Raw genomic sequence first — 27,065 nt, forward strand, 5'->3', positions numbered from 1 at the left:
TCTCCTGCACTGGCAGGTGGGTTCTTTACTATTAGCGCCACCTGGGAAGCCCCATGCTGTACATTACCTCCCCATGATTTATGTATTTTATAACTGGAAGTTGGTACCTTTCACCCATTCCACCTACCCCAATGACTAGTGTCCTTAGATGTTGTGCACCTGAATCTAATACAATGTTACATGTCAACTACGTCTCAATAAAACTGAGGGAAAGAAAGACAGGAGACCATATAGAGAAGGCCACACAAAGACGGAGGCAGAGAAGGCAGGGACGTGGCCACTGTCAGGGAACACCTGGGGTTACCAGCAGCTGGAGGAGGAAAGGAAGGGTCCTCCCTGAGACCCTTTGGAGGAAGCATGGGGCCCTGCCATCACCTTAATTTAGGATGTCTGGTCTCCAAACTGTGAGAGAATACACTTCTGTTTTAGGCTACCAAGTTCATGGGGTTTGATATGGCAGCCCCAGGAAACATAGATGCCACTTCAGAAATTTCTTTCCCTCATCATGGCCATTTAAGCTCCATGAGGAGAGGCACTGAGTCCCTCTTTTCAATGCTTGGCACATAGTGGGTGCTTAATATATATCGAATGATATATCAATACCAGTGGGAAATTGTACTGACTCTACATTTCAGTGGCAGGTGAATTGTTTTCCCAATACTATATGATGTCTATGAAGAGGTTATATGTGAATGCAAATCTAATGTACAAGAATTAACTTGTTTTGCAAGGTCTGTCTCTTTATTAGAAGAATACTAATACAGGTGAGTATAATACTGGGCTGGGAGAGAAGTCTTGGCAACTATTTTAACTTTCATCATGGCCTCAGAAGCCTCAGGCAAGAGGGTTCATTTCTGTGGTTCAGTTTCCCAAGCCATGAAAAGAAAATCTTGTCTCCTTTCTAACTACTAAGGAGGATCATGGGGGATTGGGCTGCACGGGGGGAGCCTGTAAAGTGCTCCAGCTTACTTTTTTTTTTGATGTGGCCCATTTTTGAAGTCTTTATTGGATTTGTTACAAGATTGCTTCTGTTTTATGTTTTGGTTTTTTGGCCATGAGGCATGTGGGATCTTAGCTCCCAAACCAGGGATTGAACCCTTACTCCCTACACTGGAAGGCAAAGTCTCAACCACTGGACCACCAGGGAAGTCCCTCCAGCTTGCTTAAGAGTAGTATGATGTGGCCCTACATTATTTGATTTACTCTCTGGGAACAGTTTCAAGTTCTGTTTCTGTCTTACTTTCTGTATCTGTATTCTTCAACCATTCAGCAAAGTGGAAGACAATAGCTGCCCAGTTAATAATCTTTTTTTTTTTTTTACAGATGGAGAAATTTAAGGCAGAAGCGGGTTACATGTTCAAATCAGCACAGTAATTCACCGAGAGAATTCCAAAAAGATTCTGTGAGTCCAGAACAAAATGATTTTGTGGAGCCATCTGTTCGCCAGCTGCAGAGATGGTTTGCTAAAGTGCAGTGTTGTTGGAACCATTTTGACTGTAGCAGAAGTCAATCAGGATTCAGATAAGACCCAAATTAAGCATTCCAGTGAAGAGATGCTTCTTCATTGTACAGGTGAGCAAATTTTATGACCTCTCTACAACTTTGGCATGTGTAAACTCAGGTTAAAAGAGGATAGAGAGTCCTTGTGGTCTTTTAAGTCATGCAACTTAAGCAGTGACCACAAAGAAGATGTATTATCTTGACTGGGTGAAAGAGTTATACTGTATTTGTGAAGGTGACCAAGGGTAAACAACACAGCAAACCAGATCCAAGGCTCAGATACTTTTGTTCTCAGATACTTTTGGCTCATATCTAGGCAACAGAGTCATGCACTAATCTTATGATGCAACTTAACTCAGATGGGGGGTGGGTGGGGAGTGGGTGGAGAGATGCGTGTGCTGGAGATGAGACAGGAATGGCAGAATGTAGAGAGTTGTTAAAACTGAGTGATGGATATATGGGAATTCATTACACTATTCTGTTTACTTCATCTGTTTGAAATTTCCCCAAATAAATGGTTTAGTACAGCAAGTTGCTAACATTGCAAAAGGCTCAATATAGTCTTCCATGACTTACTGTCTTTGAGACAATCCATCGCTGGAATAAAAACTGCTGTCCTTCTACTATATTGTCTAAAGAGTACACGTGCTGTTGAAAGAACCATTTATTCAGTAACTTTTAAACATTTTAATAAAACTTCTGCTGCTTCTTGAATTTGAAAAAGGTTTTGAAGTTATGTAATTGACTTAAGAGTGCATTATGAATTCAGTAAAAGAATTCTTTTGTGGGATTAAATAAAAGACAAACTCAGAGAACAGCAAGTAAGTTTAGCTGCAATAAATTATCCCACATGTCTTGGGAATACTTTTATTCTGAAATACAAAGTATTAGGCTGTTGATGGTTATATCAGCAACAGACCACATTTTCCTGAACCCTAATCTGTACAGTTAATACACAGTTGAAAGAAGGGTGTCATTATACAAAGTTTGAAACAAAGAAAAAATTTCAATCACACAAAGTGTCTCTTTTATTGAAAAAGTATGATGTTGAAGCACAAAAATGCCTCTCAGGCTTCAGGGGGTTCCAATTTCAAGTATTTAGCAACTGTGAACTTGTGTGTACCCTCTTTACTTCCTTTTTTAAAAAGTTTTTCTTATTTTTTTTCAATGTTATATTCCTTCTCAGTCTTCCAGAAGAAAGAACTCACTCAAACATTTATGGGGAGCTTTGTTTTAAGTTAGGCACAGAAAAAGGTCATCCTCAAGCACTGCAGTGTTAAATGGTCTCCAATACAATCTTTCCCTACTACTGTTTTAATTGCTTTTTCCTGGTCACTCTCCAGGAAACTGCATTAACTTTGTGTACGTGTGCTTTGCTTCTCAATATCTTTATTATCATGATCACAGCTTTATTGAGATATAATTCACATACAAGTCACTCATTTAAATGGTACAATTCAGTAGTTTTTAGTGTATTTACAGAGTTGGGCAACCATCACAACAGTAAATTTTAGAATATTTTCATTGTCTCCCCACAGAAACCCCTGGGTCCATTCACAAATCCCCCTAACCACCTCAACCCTAAGCAACTACTTCTCTACTTTCTCTCTGGATTTGCCTCTTCTGGACATTTCATATGTGTGGACTCATATATGGCCTTTTGTAACTGGCTTCTTTCACTTAGCATCATGCTTTCAAGGTTCATTCACCTTATGACAGGTATCAGTACTTCATTCCTATTTTAGTTAATTTTCCATTGTGTAGACCACATTTCATTTATCTGTCAAATAATGGACACTTGGGTTGTTTCCACTTTTTAACTATTATTGATTATGCTGCTATGAATGTTCATGTTATAAGGCTTTTTGGTGGACTTACTTGGGTTTTTATACCTAGAATTACTGGGTCATATGGTAATTGTGTTTAATATTTTGAAGAACTGCCAGTTTTCCAAAGCAGCTGCACCATTTTAGCGTCCCACCAGCAATGTAATTAGAGTTCCAATTTCTCCAAATCCTTAACAGCATTTATTATCTTTTTTATTTTAGCCATCCTAGTGGGTGTGAAGTGGTATCTCATTGTGGTTTTAATTTGCATTTCCCTGATGGCTAATGATGTTGAGCTTCTTTTCATGTGCTTAATCGTTAACTCTTCAGGTAGACCTGCCAGCTTCCTTTCTAAAGAGGGAGAAATATGACTTTGTACCACCAGCAGGTTTTTATTGAGTTTCTTTGTGCCTGGATCATTAGAAGAATTAATACTTTCTCCTCCATTGAGATTCAGCTGCTGCTCCCACATGGTGAGTGAAAGTCTTTCTTTGCATTTTTCCAAAGAAAATCCAGGACTATAGAAGCTAAACTGCATTATCTGAGCAGTGCTTTAAGCCAGAAAATAAGCGAGTACACAACGAGTATTATTGCAGCCTAAGTGGGATGGCTTTATGTTTTAATCTGACATAGTACATATAAGCAAATCTATTCAAAAGCAATAGACTAGACTTAGGTCCCCAAGAGAAGAATTGATATCTTTATATCTCTTTCTCTACTTAAATATTTAAGTACTGGTTAGAGGGGAGAGGAAGAATATAGAAAACCTACGGAGTGTCATCAAGTCCGGCTGAAGAAATCAGTACTTAATTTACAAACTAATTTTCTCGGTCCAAATAAAGTCAACTCCAAGGACTCACCTTAATTCTCTCACCGTGCTAGGATTTGGTTATTTTGAACTTCGCTCTAAAAGAGCAGTTGGGATCTGAGAACCGTTGGTTCTTCAAGTGTTTTCAATAAAACCTTGTTTTTTAAAGCCAAGTCCTTACGTGAGCATTTGCCACTGCTCAGTGGACGCTTCAGAGAGGAGACCTGAGGTCATTACCGAGTGTGAGAGGCTTGACCGTCTGGAGAGGAAATCCGAGGCCCTGTTTTGACCGTTATTATAACAAAAACCTTCCAACCAAACCGGCTTTTTCAAATTTACCACGCCCCTTACCGCCCTCACTTCCCAGAGAACTTGACCACCCAGCCTTAAACCCAAATCTCTGCCCCACAGACTCTTCAGGGGACGCTGACTCCGATTTCAGCGACCCAATGAAGAAAACCTCTGGGAGTGTGCCTACCGGCCCCCCTCCAGACCCGCCCATCTCTGCCTGCGGCGGAATGGATTCTTCCTTAGCCTACCGGGCAGCGCTAGAGGCCCCGCCCCACTCCCGCCCCACTCCCGCCCCTTTATTGGCTTTGCGGACCGGCCTCCGGAGTGTCGGCTTCGGATTGGCAGACTCGGCCGCCACTCGGGGCGCGCAGCGGGCGTGACCACGCCCCTTACGTCTGGACGCTGGGTCGCCTAGAAAGGGCCCGTAATCACCGCCCAGAAGGGAGGAGGGCGGTTGTGCTAGAAGCTGCTATGGTGCTGGGTTCCCTGGCAGAGCCGACCCAGACGCGGCGGTCGCGGCCATGAAGGTGAGGGGCCGATGGGGCCGGGCAGTCCCTCCTCGTGTCTCTTATTTGGCCAGGGCGCCTGAAGCGTCTTCTTTTTCGCCTCAGCTGTTACCCCGCCGGCACCACGGAGAGCTCCGCGGAGACCTGGGGCGGCTGGGAGGGGGGAACACCCCGACCGGCGTCTGGGGCCCTGACCCGCAGGGTGGATGTCCTGGGCTGTCGGCCGTTCCCAATTACCACAGCGCTTCGGACAGCGAGGCCGAGGCCGGGGGAGAGGCCGGGCGCCCCCGACCCTCATGCTTGGTGGGCCCCTCTCGGCGCCGGGCCCTGTCCGCGTCCTTGGGGGCCGGAGGCAGACCCACTGGTGCTTACCTCACCCTCTGTGCCTTTGCCCACACCGTGCCCTCTCCCGTCCCGAGTCCTTGAACTAACCCAAATGCCGGGAGCACCACGGGACTGTCGCAGGACGGCAACTACAGGACGAAGGGAAAAGGAGTGGTGCGGAGAGTCGTAAAGGCTCGGGCTAGGCTCCCTGTTAGAAATGCCTCAGGGCGGGGATCCCAGCCTGAAGGATCTGTTTACAGGCTTAACACTGGGGCCGTGACCTAGAGCGCTATCAAACCCAATGTGTCTCCGTCGCCGCTAGGTACGCAGCAAGTAATTTGACAGCTTGAGTCTTCAAGGTGGGTGTGAGAGCATGGGAGCATCACTGAGTGAGAAGTTTAGGGGAAGGCGGGGAGATTCTGGCCCACTTTTCGGAACTGATTCTCTCAACTCGATCGCTGAGAATTCTGAAGAACTCTGGGTAACAACAATCAATTCAAGTATTGATTCAAACCAAGTGGGATGAGTCATAAGATGATACTCTTTCAGACCTAGATGGTTTTTTTAAGTTCCGTGAAGAGGTGTGATTGACAGTGGGTTAAGAAAAATAAGAGAGTGAACCGCTAGCTTAAAACGCTACTTTCACAAAGCCCCAAGGAAATATTTTGTTGAGCATTTCCCATATGTTAGCTAAGAGGGATATTTCATGCATAGAAGTAATTCACAATATAATCCCATCCTTTGGGAGTTTGCCAACCAAAAGAGAAGAGACATTCTCAAGAGACCACATTCTGAGGGAGAGTTTGATGTAAGGTATCAAAAATGCAAAACCCTCAGGAGCAAGAAAGAATTTTTTCTGGCTATAGAAAGCAAGGAAGATTTTTGGAATAGGTAACTTCTGAACTGGATGTTAAGTATGAGTATATTCAAAGAGCTTATTTTTAACTTCCCATTTCAGCTATAAAATATTTCAACTTTGAATTTACCTATTAAAATATCTAAAACTAGCTTTCTTTGCTGAAAACCATCATCTTGCCGTATTTTATTAATAAGATCCAAAAAACAAAGCAGGAATCTTTATACTAACTCCTCAAAGAATGTTAGTATCTTTATTAGTATTAAATTTGTGACCTACCAAGAAACAAGGTGTCAAAGGAGAGAATGAGGGGCAAGTCCAGTGTTGAAATCTTTTCAGCAGTGTTTTTGAATTTAGGTGGAAGATGCTGCTTTCTGAGTTGAAGTTTTAAAAACCAAATTGAATGGGATTTGAAAATGTAAAAAGACATATATATTGTGAAACAAAGTACAAACCTAATAGACCAGCCTGAACAAGACAATTATGAAGATTCTGTTTTCCATTTAAATTTCTGTGAAAATTGGATTCATAAAATTTAGGATTTGAGCTGTTTATTAACTTTGTTTCTCATTAGGATTAATTAGGTGGTGTCATCTATAGATTTCTGGGCAGGGTCATTGATTCCTGATGTCATGAAATTCTAACATGAATGTTCATCAAAGCAAGTACTTTTTTGATTGGAATTAAAATTAATTTAAAAGTCAAGCAATCAGATAAATACATCTTCACACAAACCCAGGATAGGAGCTGGTTTTAGTATATGTATAAAATGGGTATTACTTTCTTCCTTTAATTTTTTTTGGGGGAGTCTAGAAAATGTTGTTTTGAAATAGGTTTATGTCTCAAAGATTCTGTACTGTTTTACCTTAGAGTAGCATCTAATTAACTTCCTATAAGGGATTTTAAGAAAATACAAATTATTGTTGTATGTTCAGTTCAGTCACTCAGTTGTGTCCGACTTTTTGCGACCCCATGGGCTGCAGCATGCCAGGCTTCCTTGTCCATCACCACCTCCCAGAGCTTGCTCAAACTCATGTCCATTGAGTTGGTGATACTATCCAACCATCTCATCCTCTGTCATCCCCTTCTCCTACCTTCAGTCTTTCACAGCATCAGGGTCTTTTCATCAGGTGGCCAAAGTATTGGAGCTTCAACATCAATCTTAACAATGACTATTAAGGACTAATTTCCTTTAGGATTGACTGGTTTGATCTCCTTGCAGTCCAAGGGACTCTCAAGAGTCTTCTCCAACACCACAGTTCAAAAGCATCAATTCTTCGGTGCTCAGCCTTCTTCACGGTCCAACTCTCACATCCATCCATGACCACTGGAAAAACCATAGCCTTGACTAGACAGACCTTTGTTGGCAAAGTAATGTCTCTGCTTTTCAATATGCTATCTAGGTTGGTCATAAGTTTCCTTCCAAGGAGTAAGTGTCTTTTAATTTCATGGCTGCAGTCACCATCTGCAGTGATTTTGGAGCCCAAAACAATAAAGTCTCTCACTGTTTCCATTGTTTCCCCATCTATTTGCCATGAAGTTATGGGCCCAAATGCCATGATCTTAGTTTTTTGACTCTTGAGTTTTAAACTGGCTTTTTCACTCTCCTCTTTCACTTTCATCAAGAGGCTCTTTAATTCCTCTTTGCTTTCTGCCATAAGGGTGGTGTCATCTGCATATCTAAGGTTACTGATATTTTTCCCTGCAATCTTGATTTCAGCTTGTGGTTCATCCAGCCTGGCATTTCTCATGATATACTCTGCATGTAAGTTAAATAAGCAAGGTGACAGTATACAGCCTTAACATACTCCTTTCCCAGTTTGGAACCAGTCCGTTCTTTCATTTCTGGTTCTAACTGTTGCTTCTTGACCTGCATACAGATTTCTCAGGAGGCAGGGAAGGTGGTCTGGTATTCCCATCTCTTTAAGAATTTTCCATAGTTTCTTGTGACCCACCCAGTCAAAGGCTTTGGCGTAGTCAGTGAAGCAGAAATAGATGTTTTTCTGGAATTCTCTTGCTTTTTCTATGATCCAACAGATGTTGGCAATTTGATCTCTGGTTCCTCTGCCTTTTCTAAATCCAGCTTGAACATCTGGAAGTTCTCGGTTCACGTACTGTTGAAGCCTAGCTTGGAGCATTTTGAGCATTGCTTTGCTCGTGTGTGTCTTATGTTAGTTTGATTTAATCCTCCTTCCTGTTTTTCCATATTTATATTGATTTCCCCCTTAATTGTACTAATAATTGTTCCAAATTCAAATGAGACATCAAGAAGAAAGTAATCTGTTTAATGTAATTTCTTTTTTTCCTTCTCTTTGCCCTGAAAGGTAGGGGAGTGGTGCTAAGGGTTAAGTATACTGTTTAAAAAAGAAAACCCAAACAGGAAGAAGACAACATTTATGATCTCCAGAACACGTTATTGTAAAAATCAATCAATTTGGCCAAATGTCTTGCATAAAAATACACATTTTTAAGACCAGCATTTGTTTTTGCAGCCTGCTTAATGTTCAAATGGTATGAGAGAGAGAACTTAGGATGCAGAGTTTCCTCCTTTGTGATATACGGTCTAATACTTGGTCATTAAGGTAGCAGAGTTGCTGGCGTATTATATTTCAGTTGAAGCACCAGTTTCTGTAAGAAATCCTTTGACATTTTAAGAAACTGTGTTCCTCCAGTGGCTCTAAATAGGGTAAAGGTTTTTGCTTATTATCTTAACAGTTTCTTTTGGTTTACTTTAAGTTCTATAGGGAAGTTTAACCTCATTAAAATTAAAACTGTGAAACTTATTATTTTGTATCATGGGTACTGAGATTTGAAACACCTTTTCTTATTGTTTAACACAAGGACATTGAGTTTCAGCAAACTGAAGGTTGTTCAGAGTTTAAAGACAGAGTTTTTGATGATTGACTTCTCTGAAGAAGCTTCCACTAGTGGAAGAACTGAATTCCTGCCTGGTCCTTATAACTTCTTACAGCATCCAAAAAAACTAATGTTTCTGAAATGGGAACTTTTAGGTTTATCCTTAACTGTGTAAATTATTACCACATTTAGAGTGAAAGCAAGCAATGCTTAGGAGGTGGCTTCATGATCACCTAGTTTAGTCAAAAGCAAATGATTTAGACTGTGATCATTTAGATTATTTAGCTTTCCTTGTAGCTCAGCTGATAAATAATCCACTTGCAATGCAGGAGACCCTGGTTTGATTCCTGGGTCAGGAAGATTCCCCCTGGAAAAGGGATTGGCTACCCACTCCAATATTCTTGGGCTTTCCTGGTAGCTCAGATGGTAAAGAATCTGTCTGCAATGTGGGAGACCTGGGTTTGATCCCTGGGTTGGGAAGATCCCCTGGAGGAGGGCATGGCAACCCACTCCAGTATTCTTGCCTGGAGAATCCCATGGACAGAGGAGCCTGTCAGGCTACAGTCCATGGGGTTGCAAAGAGTCACACAGGACTGAGCAAGTAAGCACAGCACCTATGATCATTTAGTTTTTTGCTGTTTTAAAACCCATTAACTTCCCCTGCTTCCTGATTTAGCATTCATGGAAGTCAGTATAGCTTTTCTTATTCCGCATTCTAGTTTGCCTGGCTACTATTACATTTGGTGGACCCATTAAAAGGAATCACATCCTGATATAGTCAACCCACTCCAGTGTTCTTGCCTGGAGAATCCCAGGGACGGGGGAGCCTGGTGGGCTGCCGTCTCTGGGGTCGCACAGAGTTGGACATGACTGAAGCGACTTAGCAGCAGCAGCAGCAGAAGAGGATTCAAAGTTTATGGTAAACTTTTTGTTGATTCTCTCAGTTGAGCATTTTAGAAGTCTCCCCTGCCCTCAACCCCTAGCTATTCTAAAAAACACATTAGAACACACACACACACGACAGCTGAACCTTGAGTCACTGAATACACACAAAATACACACACAGACTCAGGCAACAGCTGAACCTTGAGCCACTCAAAAACTCTGGCACTGTGCCAGAAAGAAGGCTGAGCTATTGCTCTCCCAAAGAAACAACAGGTAAAATGATGATTCAGAATGGGCCTCTATTGAGACTCTGACTGAGGAACACCAGAGAGTGCTTATAAAGTCGGTGGTCTGGTACTGTTGTGGAAATAAGTGTCACAGCACTGGAAACTGTTAGTCCCACTCCTGCAAATTGTCTAGGTTTGTGAATAACGGTCCCTGCCCCTCCTCTGTACTACTCTGGAGGAGGGGGACTTTCCTCTTTATTCTCTAGGAAGAAACAACACAGGAGGAACACTTTCAGCCTTTCTGCTGCCAGAAAGTAAAGAGAAACTTCTGTGTTGGTGATCTTAACAAAGGAGCTAAACATGCTTGACTCAGTACTTTCCTGGGACCTTCTCAGATCTCACTTCCTTTGGTTGGGATGACACTCTGGTTAGCTGGCTGGTAGGCTGCTGTTGGCCAGCCGTGTAGGTAGTTGGGTGACATGTTATCAAGACCAGTTGGCTGCAGAGCTAAAGTCACGTTCTCCTTTTGGTGTTACCAGTAAAAAAGCAAATACTAAATTTCTATTTGTTTTATCTCTTTACTCAGTTTTAGAATGGGAGTGACCAAAAAAAAAAAAAAAAGTGTTATTGGCTCCCTAAGATCTTGGTGCACTGGCTTTGGGGAAAAAAAAAAATAAGAGCTGGCATTGGAAACCAGAATAACATGAAGAGATCTAGGTGTCTGGGGCAGTTCAGATAGGAAACTTTAGAACTTAATTTCTTACTGTGGGTCATGTAAGTTTTTAATATGATATCTGGTTCTTAACTGATGCCAGGCAGGCCCTGGCTCTGTGGCTAATCTGTTCAGAAATAATTTTAGTCTAACAGGATGTGTAGGAAAGGGACTAGGTTTATCAAGAAAGTCATTTATTTTCAGTAGTCATTGATGGTTAGAAAATCAGCTGCAAACAGCTAAATTCCCTGAGCTAGGAGCAACCCACTCCAGTGTTCTTGCCTGGAGAATCCCAGGGATGGGGGAGCCTGGTGGGCTGCCGTCTATGGGGTCGCAGAGAGTCGGACACAACTGAAGCGACTTAGCAGCAGCAGCAGCAGCAGCAGGAGTTTTGTGCCAGACATAAGTAGATGGTTGCCTTATTCAGTTATTCTCTATGTTGTTTTTGAACTATATTCATGGCCAAGAGAGGAAATGTCACCATCTTTACAGATTATTGTTCCTTCTAACCTCTTGGGTTCACGTGATTTAGTCTGTTGAGTCCTGCTGTCAACCGTGGTCCCAAGTGAGGTTTAGAATTGATAGTCACATATACCCAGATCATAGCTTTAGTTTTCAGAGATCCAGACTTTGTCTTTTTTCATGGAAGGGTAGTAGGGTTTTTTTGTTTTTGTTTTTTTTTTTAACAAAGTAAGCAGCTGAAAGATGGGTGGTGACCTATATTTAGGTGACACACCTCTTTGTAACTGAGGCATAGCAACAACTCGAATTTACTGCAAATCCAAAAACCAAAGAGCCCTGCCTTGTGTACTGTCTGCCTAGAAATTGTGTTTGCTCAGAATATTCAGAAGAAAGTAGAATCGTTTGGAAAATATGCTTCAATCTTACTATCAAAAGATGAGCAGAATGTGAATAAAAGCAAAATAAGAGAATGCAGGTCGATTAAACTGGTAGAAGATCTTAGAAGATAGGAAAACAGAATTGGAAAGAAATGAAGTTGGGTCCCTAAAGCTCTTCAAGGGAGGGTGCAAGAAAGGGGGCTTTTTGGTTATGACTCCCCTAGATTCGGTAACTGGACTGCAAGAAAATGTAACAGAGTCAGAGAGTCAAAAGCTCAGAGAATAAATTCGTGTTCCCTTACCTGCCCCCTTCCCAAGAACACACATTCAACTCAGTTGTTGGGAAAATGCTCTCTCAAATTGTTCCTGAATTGCTTTTGGAGATTCTGTCTGTCACTTGAAAAATGGAACTGTTATGTGTGTGTGTTGTGTACTCAGTCGTGTCTGACTCTGCGACCCCATGGACCCCGCCAGGCTTCACTATACAAGTATTCTGCAGACAAGAGTACTGGAGTGGGTTGCCATTTCCTCCTCCAGGGAATCTTCCCCACCCAGGGATCGAATTCCCATCTCTTGTGTCTCCTGCGTTGGCAGGCAGATTCTTCCCTGCACCATCTGAAGCCCTGGAACTGTAATATCAAGTAGTAACAGAAGTTTGGATAGATTTGAAAGGGAAAGATTAGTATAGGACACTTCAAGTACTATTAACTGAATGGCAAGGTAACAGTTGTTAGGGAGGGATCCTTGTGCCCGGAGGGAACATACAGAAGAAATGTAAGCAATTAGGACTTTAAGGGAAAGTGCTAGAAGATGAAACATACTAATGGACGTCAGGGAGATGGAGCCGAAGCCTGGAAGCTTCATCTTTTGCGTGGATCCTTCAACTTAGACGTGAAGAACAACAAAAATAGTATGCGCAATGGCTGTTTTTGATGGACGCAGAAATCACTCTTTCTCCCAATATTGGAGATTGCACACAAGAAAAGGTGTAGAGGAATAAGTTAGAAAATAAGAAATTTGGGCCAAAAAACAAAGAACAAATAAAATGAAGGACGGCATCAAATTTCAGCCTAAGTTCCAGGCTAATAACGTGTGGTAAAGGAGAGGGACTAATTTAAGAATCAGAGTAAATTGTTGAAAACTCAAGCTGAGCCTTTCTGAAAGAATGAGGGGAAACCATGGAGGGAAAGGAAAAACTGAAAGCATATCCCACTACTTGGGGCCTGGGGATGGGACATGGGGTGGGGAGTATACATAGGTCGTGAGGAGCATGTGATGGAGGTGTTGGTCCTAGAACTCTAGAGGCACAGGCTTCAGAAGTAACTGCAGCCCCTTCCACTTTGGAATCTCTGAGTGATTCTCCAGCTGAAATGATGGAGGCAGGAAGGAGAAGTCTAGACTCAGCAGGTGTTAACCACTTAACCTCGACTGTACGTGCACATCACATGGGGAATTTTTTTTATAGTTGACTTTTTTCTCTTTATTAAAAAATTTTTTAATTGGAGAATAATTGCTTTACAGTGCTGTGGTAGTCTCTGTCATACATCAACATGAATCAGTCATATATGTCCCCCCCCTTATGAGCCTCCCCCACCCCGTATTCCATATTCCACCCCTCCACATAGGGAATTTTTTTTTTTTTTTTTTTTTTTTAGTTATGATGCCCAGACTAGTTAAATCAGAATCTTGGGGCTCAGCATTTTTTACGGCTCTCCTGGCCAGTCCAACTGCTGTCTTAAGGGCAGTTTCGCTGGCCTAGGCCGCTCCTTAGTGACAGGCAGTGACAGCAGCCCCTGTAGTACAGGACTAAAAATAAGCTGCTCCAAAGACGTGGGGGAGGTTGAATCACTAAAGAGATCACTTTCATTTCAGCACTGGGGTGCCAGAAAACAGCCTTAAAGGGGGAATAGAAATGAAGTTTTTAAGATATGCTGGATGGTAAAGAAAGATACCTGGAATAAAACTGGTACCTGGGCTTCCGCTCTTTCAAATTTCTGCACTATCTTGAGAAAGGCTGGAGTGTCGCCAGTGCTCCTGCCAGAGGGTGACTGCACACAGGTAGATTTACCCTTTAGCGGGATGTGAGGAATATCTTCTTATTGGGAGATTATTCTCATTTTGGGAGATTTTGTTCAAAATTGAGTTCACAGATCTAAGGAAGCGGAAACAGAATTTCGGTGTTTCAGATTTTTCTTTTTTTTCCCCTCTGATATGGTCTTTGGCTGATCTGTAACAAATATGTTATAGCAACACATTTTTGCCTGGGACAGTGCTCTGGGAGTTGGCTTGGGCTTTGTGTTTTAATTTTTATTTTATAATGAAATAACTGAAAGATAGAAGCATTCTTTCCACTATTTTCCCTTCTGGGGAATGAAGAGGAAATTCTCTCCCCTTTATAGAAACGAGAGGAATTGGATGAAATTGTTACCTTCCAATATTTATGTCTACACAGAGATTGTTGTTTTCCCAAAAACAAATTCTTCTATTCCCTTCATCAGAACCGTGTATATTTTCAACCTAGAATTTTAATGGTTGTACTTATTAACATGGTTTGAAAATTTGTATCCTTCCTTTACTCTCATTGTAAAAGTGTTTCAGGACAGAAAGAACAAAATGTGCAACAGAGCTACTTTTAAAAAGGGAGTATCATTCATTTTTTTGGCCTGCAAGGTCAGAATTTTTTCCATCTTTATTACTCTTTCTTAACAAGACACAATTTGAATTTTTTAGGTCGCACAAAAAAGTTGATTACATTGCCTTTTAAAAGAAGTATCATAATGAAGAAGTATCATAATGAAACCTTTTACAGAGTTATTTATCAATTAGTCATGGTGATGCAACCATATGCTGTGGAGGAAAGTTCTGTTCATGAGGAATTTTCACTGGAGTTGAGACAATATCACCCAGGAATTAAAAGGGTGCTTCTGATGCTGGGAGGGATTGGGGGCAGGAGGAGAAGGGGACGACAGAGGATGAGATGGCTGGACGGCATCACTGACTCGATGGACGTGAGTCTGAGTGAACTCCGGGAGTTGGTGATGGACAGGGAGGCCTGGCGTGCTGCAATTCATGGGGTCGCAAAGAGTCTGACACGACTGAGTGAACTGAACTGAACTGAACAACAATTTAATCATTTAGAAGCTCAGTCAGCAGGAAGCCAAAGCTTCTCAAAACCATACTTCTTTAAACTCTTGGAATGAAAAAAGTTTCTCCTGGTGGTACTTTCTGTAGTTGAGGTATTCCCTCCAAAATATTACGTGCAAATTGAATATTTTGAAAACGTTCCCAGTTGTTTTAAGAGCTCACTGTTTAAAGCACTGCGAATGAATCCTTTACTAAAAAAACACTCACTTTAAATGGACTGTTAGTAAATCTGGATTTTTATGCTTTTATGTTTAAACAAATCATGGCTCTAGGGTCTGAGGGTATGTATTTATTTAAAGGTATGAACTATTAATTATAACTTAACCTGACTTTAAAGGTATCACTGTTTCTTGAGAATTACAGGGTTTGAAGCCATGTAACACTTAAGTCAGTGACCCTGATGCTTCAGACTGTTTGAACCTTGTATTGTGGGTTCGTGTTTCTTTACCTTCTCTTTTCCCGGTATTTAACATAGCATACTGCTTCTGGGGGGCTTCTCAAGTGGCGCTAGTGGTGGAAACCTGCCTGCCAATACAGGAGGCGGTTCAGTCCCTGGGTCAGGAAGATCCCCCGGAGAAGGGAATGGCAACCCATTCCAGTATTCTTGCCTGGAGAATCCCAAGGACTGGCAGGGTACAGTCCATGGGGTCACAAAGAGCCAGACACAGCTAACACTTGAGCTCACACACACACTACTATCTGGGTAGTAGCAAGAATGGCGTGATCCTTCTATAACATTCCAAGTAATCTTTTAAGATTGTTTATAAAAAAAGTTTTTTAAGAGCTCACTGGACAAACAGTGAATGTTTGACAGTTAGATAATGAAGAGAACAGTGTACTGTTGTCGTGTTTTGCCCTTTTAACTAGTAAGACCTCACCTACCTGGAATTCCATTACTTATCATAGTATCTAGAGTCTAGAATGTGCTTAAGAATCAGGACAAGGGGCAAGAGCTCACTGGTTCCAAACACTGTAGCTTTTTGTTTTTAGCATGGGAAAATGCCTAAAGCCCTCACTGAAAAAATATTTTTATATACACTCCTAACAAGCTTGGTTATCAGGTTTCTGAGTACAGTAAAAAAAAAAGAAGTTGCTAGAGGTAGCTATAGTGATAGCAGTGATGATTCACAGAAAGAGAAGAAATGGGAGAAAACATAAAAGGCAGCATATTAGTTTCAAGCCACTCAGTGGTATAGCAAATAGCCCTTAGACCTCATAACGTCATTAGGGTTATCAAGTCATCAAAAATTGTGTTCAGTATTCTGTTTGCTTATAAAAAGTTTCCTTAATTTTAAATTAATATATATATTCTTTTAAAAAATATTTATTTATTTGGCTGTGTTTGGTCCTGGTTGTAATAAGTGGGATGTTCATTGCGGCATCCTGGCTTTCTAGTTGTGACGTGCAGGCTCTGGAGAACTCTGTGACGGGCTTCGTTGGCCCGTGTCATGTGGGATCTTAGTTCCCCAACAAGGGATCAAACCTGCGTCCCCTGCACTGCAGGGTAGATTCTTAACCATTGGACCACCATGGAAGTCCCTAATATTTTCTTTATAAAGATTTGGAAAGCAGGGGAAAACTCCAGAAAACAAATTATATGAGATCTACATGAAAACCTAGAGAGCGCCTCAGGTGGCATTTTGATGTTTTCCCAGTCATTTTAAAAAAACCAAAAAAGTATTCATATGCCATAGTTTATTATGTCCAGTTACAAATGAGAGGACTGAAGTTTCTATTTTGAATTTATATTCTTTCTGCTAAATGATAGGAAAAACTGCTTCAGCCTATAGAACAGTGCTATCTGTAGTCACCAGTCTTTAAGGTTGCCAGGTAGAATACAAGACACTTAATTAAATTTGAATTTTAGATAAAGAACAATTTGGGGGGATAAGCATAAACCCAAAATATCACACAGTAGGTACTTTTATCCAGTCTTTTTTTTTTTCTGTGTTGTATGCACATACATCTCTAAGCATTTATGTGTGGGTTTTTTTTTTTTTTAATGAAATTGGGTTCATGTTGTATCTTCTCCTTTAGTTAACAGTGTATCATGAGTATCCCCAAAGCCAAATATTCTTTGTAAATACCAGAATATTACCCACTGTCAAATAGCTTAAAATTTTGATGCTAAAAAGATAATCTAGATGGGACTTCCTTGGTGATCCAGTAATTAAGACTCCATGCTTCCACTGCAGGAGGTACCAGTTCAATCCCTGGTCAGGGAAGTAGAATCCCATAGGCCAGGCAGTGTGGCCAAAAAAAAACCCCTCACAATCTCAAAATTATTTAGGGCAAACATGCTTCTGCAGAATGGCATTCCTTAAGAATCCCAGAGAGCCCAGGTTCCACTCAGCTTTAAACTGATGCCTGTTTTTGTTCCTTTTCAGGCGGGTGCTACATCTATGTGGGCTTCGTGCTGTGGGCTACTGAACGAAGTCATGGGGACTGGAGCTGTCAGGGGCCAGCAATCTGGATTTGCAGGAGGCACTGGTCCATTCAGATTTACACCAAATTCTGATTTTTCTGCTTACCCACCAGCATCTGCAGAAGGGCCTAATATAGTTTGCAAAGCCTGTGGACTTTCATTTTCAGTCTTTAGAAAGAAGGTGAGTTGCATGAAATGTTATATATTAAAAACTTACGTGTCAGAATTCTCAACTGTATGTTATTTTGAATACTTTCTTCATTTCTTCTTATACATGTCAAAAACTTAGTCCTAATAACCATTTCCCATTTGGAAAAGTACTAAGTTGAAGGGGCTGTGTATCATTGTCAGTTTTTCTGACTAGACACTATTATTCCTTTAACGATGCTCAGCCATCCTTTCTCCTGGACTCTGACTTTGTTTATCCACTTTGATTCTTCCTAATGCTGCTTATATTCTGAAGCAAAAGATTTAATTAGTCAACAGTCTGTTCAGAGATGATTTATTATAGCTCTGACCTCAAATTTCAAAAAATGTGTCCCTACCCATATGAACTCAAGTGAAGAATTGAGTATATTGATATTGGCTATTGTTTAAAGAGTCATCATACCACACTTGGGCTAAAACAGTTATTTTTTTTTAGGACAGAAGGTCATTCTTTCTGAGAACCATCATATTGTTAGGTCATCTCCCAGTCAGTTCAGTCCTTTAAAATACTTAAGGAACAAGGTGTTAGCAAGGGTTGGTATTCCTAACCCCAAGCGGAAATGACCACATCTTAGTATCTTTAAGCTTTGCTCATGGAATGGCTTTGATTGTGATTTAAGGTTCTGCAAAGAATAGCAAGGAGAGATAAGAAAGCCTTCCTCAGCGATCAGTGCAAAAAATAGAGGAAAACAACAGAATGGGAAAGACTAGAGATCTCTTCAAGAAAATTAGAGATACCAAGGGAACATTTCATGCAAAGATGGGCTCGATACAGGACAGAAATGGTATGGACCTAACAGAAGCAGAAGATATTAAGAAGAGTTGGCAAGAATACACAGAAGAACTGTACAAAAAAGATCTTCATGACCCAGATGATCATAATGGTGTGATCACTCACCTAGAGCCAGACATCCTGGAATGTGAAGTCAAGTGGGCCTTAAAAAGCATCACTACGAACAAAGCTAGTGGAGGTGATGGAATTCCAGTTGAGCTATTTCAAATCCTGAAAGATGATGCTGTGAAAGTGCTGCACTCAATATGCCAGCAAATGTGGAAAACTCAGCAGTGGCCACAGGACTGGAAAAGGTCAGTTTTCATTCCAATCCCAAAGAAAGGCAATGCCAAAGAATGCTCAAACTACCACACAATTGCACCCATCTCACACTCTAGTAAAGTAATGCTCAAAATTCTCCAAGCCAGGCTTCAGCAATATGTGAACCGTGAACTTCCTGATGTTCAGGCTGGTTTTAGAAAAGGCAGAGGAACCAGAGATCAAATTGCCAACATCCACTGGATCATGGAAAAACCAAGAGTTCCAGAAAAACATCTATTTCTGCTTTATTGACTATGCCAAAGCCTTTGACTGTGTGAATCACAATCAACTGTAGAAAATTCTGGGATGGGAAAACCAGACCACCTGACCTGCCTCTTGAGAAACCTGTATGCAGGTCAGGAAGCAACAGTTAGAACTGGACATGGAACAACAGACTAGTTCCAAATAGGAAAAGGAGTACGTCAAGGCTGTATATTGTCACCCTGCTTATTTAACTTCTGTGCAGAGTACATCATGAGAAACGCTGTTGGAAGAAGCACAAGCTGGAATGAAGATTGCTGGGAGAAATATCAATAACCTCAGATATGCAGATGATACCACCCTTATGGCAGAAAGTGAAGAGGAACTAAAAAGCCTCTTGATGAAAGTGAAAGAGGAGAGTGAAAAAGTTGGCTTAAAGCTCAACATTCAGAAAGCTAAGATCATGGCATCTGGTCCCATCGCTTCATGGCAGATAGATGGGGAAACAGTGGAAACAGTGTCAGACTTTATTTTGGGGGGGCTCCAAAATCACTGCAGATGGTGATTGCAACCATGAAATTAAAAGACGCTTGCTCCTTGGAAGGAAAGTTACGACCAACTTAGATAGCATATTGAAAAGGAGAGATACTACTTTGCCAATAAAGGTCCATCTAGTCAAGGCTATGGTTTTTCCTGTGGTCATGTATGGATGTGAGAGTTGGACTGTGAAGAAAGCTGAGTGCCAAAGAATTGATGCTTTTGAACTGTGGTGTTGGAGAAGACTCTTGAGAGTCCCTTGGACTGCAAGGAGATCCAACCAGTCCATCCTAAAGGAGATCAGTCCTGGGTGTTCATTGGAGGGACTGATGCTAAAGCTGAAACTCCAGTATTTTGGCCACCTCATGCGAAGAGTTGACTCATTGGAAAAGACCCTGATGCTGGGAGGGATTGGGGGCAGGAGGAAAACGGGACGACAGAGGATGAGATGGCTGGATGGCATCACCAACTCGATGGACATGAGTTTGAGTGAACTCTGGGAGTTGGTGATGGATAGGGAGGCCTGGCGTGCTGCAATTCATGGGGTCGCAGAGTCAGATACGACTGAGCGAATGAACTGAACTGAGAGTACAGATACTGTAAAGTGGTGTCCTCTGTTTGCTTGGCTTGATGTTGAGAGATCAGTTAGTTGTCTTTCTCTTTTCCTCTCTGTTAGGCTTTCCCCTTTTCTCTTTACTTATTTTTTATTTTATATTGGATATAGTTGATTAACAGCGTTGTGTTTGTTTCATGTGTACAGCCCCTCTTCTCTTTAAACCAGGAAATTTTCACAGGAAAAGAGCAGGAAGAGAGTTTGTGCTTGTGCTTTTCTGCTCCATGTGGTTCAAGTCAGCTCTGCTTTGCTAATTACATGTTTGCACCCATGGGTGGAAAAGGTTTTAATTCATTAACACAATAGTATATATTTTTTAAAGGGCTATATTTGTACTTCGGTGAATCCAGACTGCCTCAGCAATGACTGTTTTGATTTTCACAGCTTTGAGAACACGAAACGCCCATGGATCTGGTGCCATAGGGGGCTTCATAAAAACTAAAATTTAATTTTAATAGAAGACAAAAGGAAAACTAGGGCTTTTGCAGTGGTTTATGTCTGGCTGTCATTAAATGCTTCTTTTCTCTCTGTCTCTTCAGCATGTATGTTGTGACTGCAAGAAAGATTTTTGCTCCGTGTGTTCAGTCTTACAAGAAAATCTCCGTAGATGTTCCACTTGTCAGTTATTACAAGAGACGGCCTTTCAGCGCCCTCAGTTAATGCGACTGAAAGTGAAGGATCTCCGACAGTATCTCATCCTTCGAAACATACCGACCGATACCTGTCGGGAGAAAGAAGACTTGGTGGACCTGGTCCTGTGCCACCATCGGCTGGGCTCTGAGGACGACTTGGACACGAGCAGTCTCAATTCCTCAAGGTCCCAGACTTCTAGCTTTTTTACACACTCATTTTTTTCAAACTATACAGCCCCGTCTGCTACCGCATCTTCGTTTCAGGGAGAGCTTATGGGTGGAGACCGGACCTTAGGATCTGGAGCACTGGCACAGGTATGAGGGTGCAGTTACCCCAAGGGCCTGGCACATCGTCCACTCTTGGCCAGTGTGGTGGGGCCTTCAGGGCTGATGGCTCCTTGCTGAGCAGAGGTTCCACGCTTTGCTGAACTCTGCACCTGCTGGCTCACCTAGTGTGAAGCTCTGCACTTGGGTGCTGTACAAAGGGTCTGAAAAGAGCTCATCAGTCTCTTGACCTTAGTTATCCCAGTTTCCTTAAATCCTACAGTTAAATACTAACTGTTGAAATAATGGCCGTGAAACGTAGCACATAAATGTTTATAGGATGTGAACATTTTTACTGTTTGTGTTTACTATTAAAACTAGTAAAAATGTTTACTAATTGTGTGTCAGTGACCATGGAAACTATAAGGTTACCTAATGCCCAGTTGTCTTGCTACAGTAAAGTTGTGCTCATCTAGATATTGGGAAAGAGCCATCTGAATTAGCAACATGATACGGTTATTTAGTCATTTCAAAGAAATGCCAGTGCAGAATGTTGTCCCAGTGACGTCCTTGGGCATTCTGATGGAATTACATGCAAGGGCTTGTAATTAATACCCAATTTGTAAATATGAATGATTCTAAAATGCTTAAAGAATTGTTTTGAACATTTATCTCCGAGTTTAATTTTCTCCTCTGAGGAAAGAGGTTAGAAGCAGAGGGAAATGTGGTCTAGTTGCTTTCTAAATAGTCATAAATTAAATAAGCCCAAGCTAGGCATTTTATTGTTTTGTCAAATGACAGCTGGCACAATTGTGATGCAAACACAAAGCACATATGTCTGACCTTCGTGTCACTTTGGGGTATATGACACCACTCAGGAGGTGTGGGTTTTGGGTATTACAATATGGTACTTGTGAACTACTAGGATAGAATACTTGAAATTGGAAATTGACATAGGCTTTCTGTTCTCCCTAAAGAAAAAAGTATCTGATGGTTGAGGAACTTCTAAAAACTAGAACTAGCATCCACCATCAGTGAATTATTCTAGAAAGCTTTGCTTGGAATTAGAATGGCTAAGTATGAGATAGTAAGACTGAGATCTTTGAAATCAAATAGCCCTGACACTAGGGCTGATCTTAAAGCTTTAGTTTCTACCTGTATCTTAGAGGCTCCAGTTAAACTAGCCATGTGCGGGTCCTTTATCAGGACACAGTGCAATTTCATACACTATTGGCTTTGGTATCCTGTGATGGGCCCTTCTTAACTCCTTGGGGAGTTAATATTTCTGGTTAGACTTTTACAGATTCACACTCTTATAGGAATTTGACTTGTGAGATAACTACGGAAGGTTAGTTGTTTAGAGAATCATGTGGGGCCCAACTCTTTGGGAGGGGCAGCGGCTCTCAGGACCCTGGGAAGGTGTGGAGTATACCAGGTGTTGGGGTCATTCTTAGGGAGGATGGCTGGAAGGGTTTTCTCCAGTGATAAATACGGGTTGATATTGCTAGGAAAAGTCCTGGCCTAATATCCATTATGTGTGTAGGAGCCCAGTGAAATAGCTTCAGCAAACACAGAAGACGATGAAGATGATGATGACGACGACGACGATGACGACGATGATGATGAAGAAAACTTGGAGGAGCGGGTGAGACTGCCTGTGTAATTTGATTTTCCTGACATGTCTTCACCCTGGTAGGGAAAATACCCATGTGGACTTCCGCTAGATTAGCATAGGTTGTTGCTTCAAGTTTGAACGCAGCACAGCATATAAGACACAAGGACTCGTGAGAAGTCTGGGTCGAATCTCCAGGACCAGTGATGCCCGTAGGGCGAATGTGGTATGCTGTTTTCCTTGCTGAATTTGCAGGAACAGAGGTAATGGATGCACTTTGTGATTTCAGACGCCTGGCCTCGCCAAGAAGAGAGTGAGAGCTTCTCTGTCCGACCTGTCAAGCCTTGAGGACGTGGAGGGGATGAGCGTGCGCCAGCTGAAGGAGATCCTGGCTCGGAATTTCGTCAACTATTCTGGCTGCTGTGAAAAATGGGAGCTAGTAGAGAAAGTAAACCGGTTATACAAAGAGAATGAAGAAAACCAAAAGTCATGTAGGTTTATTTTTCCTTTTTTTTTGTCCTTAGAGTAGCCTTCTTTAGGCTTTTTAAAACTGGGCTGTCTCTGTCACAATGAAGCCCAATTTATTTTTGAGAAAACTGTCCTTTGATTGAGTGTGAATTAGTCATATGAAGCTGTTTATAGATCTTTTAAGCAGTAGGTTCATTATGTAATGTTGGCTTTGAGATCACCATTGCTTCACCATTGCTGGTGAGTCAGGTAATCATTTGTTCAGTTTGTTTTTTCTTTCCATAATTTGTTAGAACGCTAATGAAATTCCTTGGATCTATAAAAAGGCTTCTTTTCTCACTTACCTGTCTTGCAAGCTGGTACTTAGGATTTAAAAGCTATAATTGAGATCATCAGTGAGGAAAAAAACTCCCTAGTGCCAAGATATTAAGTAGTTCTTAGCATCAGTATTAGTAGGTTTCTGTGTAAGTCATGAAAAGCTGAGGTTAAGAACTTCTAAACTACATACTGATGGAGCGTGGAGCAGAAATCCTCAGCCAGTAAAGGGTCAGGGCCACAGAGCATTTATAGGCAAGAGAAAAGAATTCAGTGGTGTTCAGACTGACAAATATTATGTTCTAATCTCAAAAACAGTCTTCCTATTAACTTTTATCATCTTGAATTTTTTTCTCTAAAAGCTGGTTATAACACAGGGTTGGTTGATAAACAGGTCTATGCCCAGAATATGCAGAAAGCCTTTTGAAACACCTGTTTCTAAGATGATGCCACAACAGTAGACACAGGCATCTTAGTCACTGGAGCCTTTAGAGGCTCATGTGTCATCTTATTCCATGCATGCTTTCTACCCACTTTCCAGTAATGGTGTGGGCCGAGAACTAGGACCTCAAAAATCTCTTGACATGGTAGTGTTTATTTCTCTTAAATCCAGAGACTACTGGCCCTTTGAGCTTAGATTCCTGCTCGGTTTTTCTAACCTTCTTCATGATTCCCATTGAGTCCTTCTGTGACCTGTAGAAGGGGAAACCTCACCATCCAAAGCTTTGTGGCCAAATCTCAGGCTGTCATGAACTTTTTAAACTCATTCCACACCTTTCTTGTTCAGAACCAGAAGGTGCCTTTTGGGTAGACAGACCCCAACAGTACTATCATAGCCAGAAACAGATGAATTTCAAGATGCTTCCAAGCCTCAGGGGGTGCCTTCCCCCAACAGCAGGCAACTTGATGTTGATGCTTTAATAAACTTTCCTCACGCTCCTCCTCCAGAGATGAGGCTCTGGAGTCTGTGACTTTCCCAAGGCCACATAGTTGGGCTGGAAATTCCAATCATGTTCTGACTCTGAGGCTCCTCTATCAGCCAGCCTGGGGTTTCTTCATTTTTATTTACAGAAGCAAACCATCATTATCACAAAAATCTTGTATTATGTACAGATATAAAATAGAATCGGGGGTCCCCAGGTGGCTCAGTGGTAAAGAATCTGCCTGCTAATGTAGGAGACACTAGTTTGATTCCTGGGTCGGGAAGATCCCCTGGAGGAGGAAGTGGCAACCAACTCCAGTATTCTTGCCTGGAGAATCCCTCGGATAGAGGAACTTGGTGGGGTACAGTCCTCGGGGTCACAAAAGAGTCAGTTACAATTTAGCAGCTAAACAGCAACATAAAACAGAATTAACATTTGCTAGGCACATCATCCCTGGCCCTCAGCTTAGCATTTCTCATTTATTCTTCACACAACCCTACGAGGCGTCCTTATTGTCATTTCTAGGGGAAGGAAGCGAGGTACAGAGAAGTGGGGACTGCTTCTCACAGTGGGGTCACTGGGTCCCTCCGTGGCTGTGCCCGCCACCCCAGTCCTCTGTTGCCTTTCAGATGGTGAGCGGCTGCAGCTGCAGGACGAGGAGGACGACAGCCTGTGCCGAATCTGCATGGACGCCGTCATCGACTGTGTCTTGCTCGAGTGTGGGCACATGGTCACCTGCACCAAGTGCGGCAAGCGCATGAGCGAGTGTCCCATCTGCCGGCAGTACGTGGTGCGTGCTGTGCATGTGTTCAAGTCCTGAAGCCCAGCCTCCCGTGCTGAGCTCGATCCTAGACATTTCCGTGCACAGAGGGGACTGGAAACTTCCTGTTCGAAAGCTGAAGCTATTTTTTAAAAATTATTTTCACTCCTAACTGGGGACGGGAAAGATTCATCCTGAGTTGCGGCCACACTGGTCCATGCCGTATGCCCGTCAGCCTGAGCACGGGCTCAGTTTCCCAGGTTCTGCTGGGCTCCCTCACAACGCCTCTGATCACTCCTCGCTCAAGTGGACTGCTTATGGCATCAGCTACTGCTCTCTTTGCAGGACATTTCTCTTGTTCTCTTGTTTCTCCTTCGTCCTATTTTTAACTCAGATGTTTGAAACTTCTGTTCTCTTTGGATGAGATCACTGTCTGCAAATGGCTGACATGGTACACACTGAGCAGTGGCACCTCTGAATGTTCATTTTATTAGTCATGTATATTTTAAATGCTACTATTTGATGAATGTAAGTTTCCACATTGTTGCTCTTTCTGTGTTTCAACATCATTGGGAACAACTGACATTCTATAGTCAACTGCCAGGGCCTTAGACTAAACATGTCCATTTTTGTTCAGGTACAGCTTTTTCTAGCAAGGGCTGCATCTAGCTTCCTTCATTAGAGAAGTGTGTGTTGAATTCTTTATTAACGTGTAATCAGTTTACACTGTTTTGTATAGTGAAAGTGTATTTTCAGTGCTACCCACTAGCTAATTTGAACTTTAGGAATAAAATTAGATTTTAAGAAATGTTTTTATGGACACTTTTCCTGGTCAGTTCCTAATTCACTTGGGTGCAGCAGGAATGGGTGTCCACACCTGGTCCCAGCACCTCCTTCAGGAGAGCAAGGAGCACCTTCAAAGACGTTGCCCCCATCTACCCTTGGCTGCTGACTTAATGGTAAGTTTAACTACATTTTCACCGTTTACCGTGACCAGGTGTTGTGCCAGGTGCTTTGTGGTTATCTCCAAATATATATTACCTCATGTCACAGATGGGGAACTCAAGTCTCTGAGAAATTAAAAATCTTGTCTAAAGTCTGTTAAAAAGTCACCACAAGGAATTCCCTGGAGTTCCGGTGGTTAAGACTCTGTGCTCTCATTGCCAAGGATTGGGTTCAATTCCTGATCAGGGAGCTAAGATCCTGTGAGTCATATGGTGAGGCCAAAGAAAAAGTTTTTTAATAAAATAAGCCCCCACCTCAGAATTTGAACCTAGCTCTAATGTTTTTTCTTAACTCCTCTAATACCTGAGATGATAAACCTGAGAAACTAACTTATGCAAAAAAGGTTCTTAGGATATTAATGATGTGAAATCTCTCTTCTTTTAGATCTAATTCTGATCACGGTGGTTGAGTTGAGACCAACTGTGGATTCACTCCCACTGCTTGTGAGGAGGTATGTTTTTGGGAAACTACATAACTCCTTGGGTGAGTCCTGTGGGTTTCTTATCTTTTGACTCTGTGCAGTGGGTAGCACATGCCTTCAGGTGCTCAGGATCCAGAAGTCAATGGACAAGACCTGAAAATTACAGCAAAGGAGGTAAATAGTCTTCCCCTCGGTGCTTAAGGCCGGAAGTTTGGCTAGCTATGAAATACAGTTGCCTTTCTATGTTTTCTGATAGTGAGGGTCAAAGCATGTAAACCAAGGCTTGTGGATACTCTCCAAACCTCTTCTCTTGTGTTTGCCTGCAGACCCAAAGCTCAGCCCCTGCTGAAGCTGTAGGTGCACTTAATCTGTACTTCTAGTCAGACAGTGAACTCCAGAAATTAAACATTACCCACAAATCACTAATTTGGTGGAGGGGTCTAAAAATCCAGGCTAGCAGGTGAGATAGTAAACACACCCAAATAGAAGCCAAGCAGCAGGTATTGGTGTATCTTAAGTTAAATTAGAAAATTGTGATTTGTTTGCTCATAGTCTCAGCTGAAAACAGCTTATTTACTGTTTCCTCTTGGACTTATATATAGTATCAGGTGCTTGTTTTAGCAGTGAACAAAAACTCCTAGTGGTAGATCTTCGTAGGCAGCATTTTCAAACAACCTTGGCTTAGTAAGAAGCAAACACATTTTCAGCCTAATAGGTTGGAATTATAAGGTACTAATTTATTTGGCAGGGGGCAAACATGTCTCTCTGGAACCTGCATTTTCTAGTTGCATGCCATGTCTCTATTTCTGAATAGG

General features: G+C 41.9%; 1 protein-coding gene across 1 annotated transcript; it reads left to right on the forward strand.

The window, feature by feature from the left end:
* The first annotated feature begins 4,799 nt into the window (after positions 1-4,799).
* Positions 4,800-25,632, forward strand: RNF34 (ring finger protein 34). Its single transcript, XM_006047154.4, has 6 exons — positions 4,800-4,952; positions 17,162-17,380; positions 20,390-20,797; positions 22,290-22,391; positions 22,648-22,849; positions 24,694-25,632. Exons 1-6 carry the CDS (start codon positions 4,947-4,949, stop codon positions 24,882-24,884), a joined length of 1,128 nt encoding a protein of 375 aa, XP_006047216.1. The 5' UTR covers positions 4,800-4,946; the 3' UTR covers positions 24,885-25,632.
* Positions 25,633-27,065: the final 1,433 nt, after the last annotated feature.

This window comes from Bubalus bubalis, chromosome 17 (genome assembly GCF_019923935.1).
Source record: "Bubalus bubalis isolate 160015118507 breed Murrah chromosome 17, NDDB_SH_1, whole genome shotgun sequence".
Lineage (NCBI taxonomy): Eukaryota > Metazoa > Chordata > Mammalia > Artiodactyla > Bovidae > Bubalus > Bubalus bubalis.

Excerpts from the sequence above, each read along its gene's own strand:
- RNF34 (XM_006047154.4), top strand. Across the intron at positions 20,798-22,289 it reads GATCTGGAGCACTGGCACAG|GAGCCCAGTGAAATAGCTTC; the intron begins GTATGAGGGTGC and ends TTATGTGTGTAG. Across the intron at positions 22,850-24,693 it reads TGAAGAAAACCAAAAGTCAT|ATGGTGAGCGGCTGCAGCTG; the intron begins GTAGGTTTATTT and ends GTTGCCTTTCAG.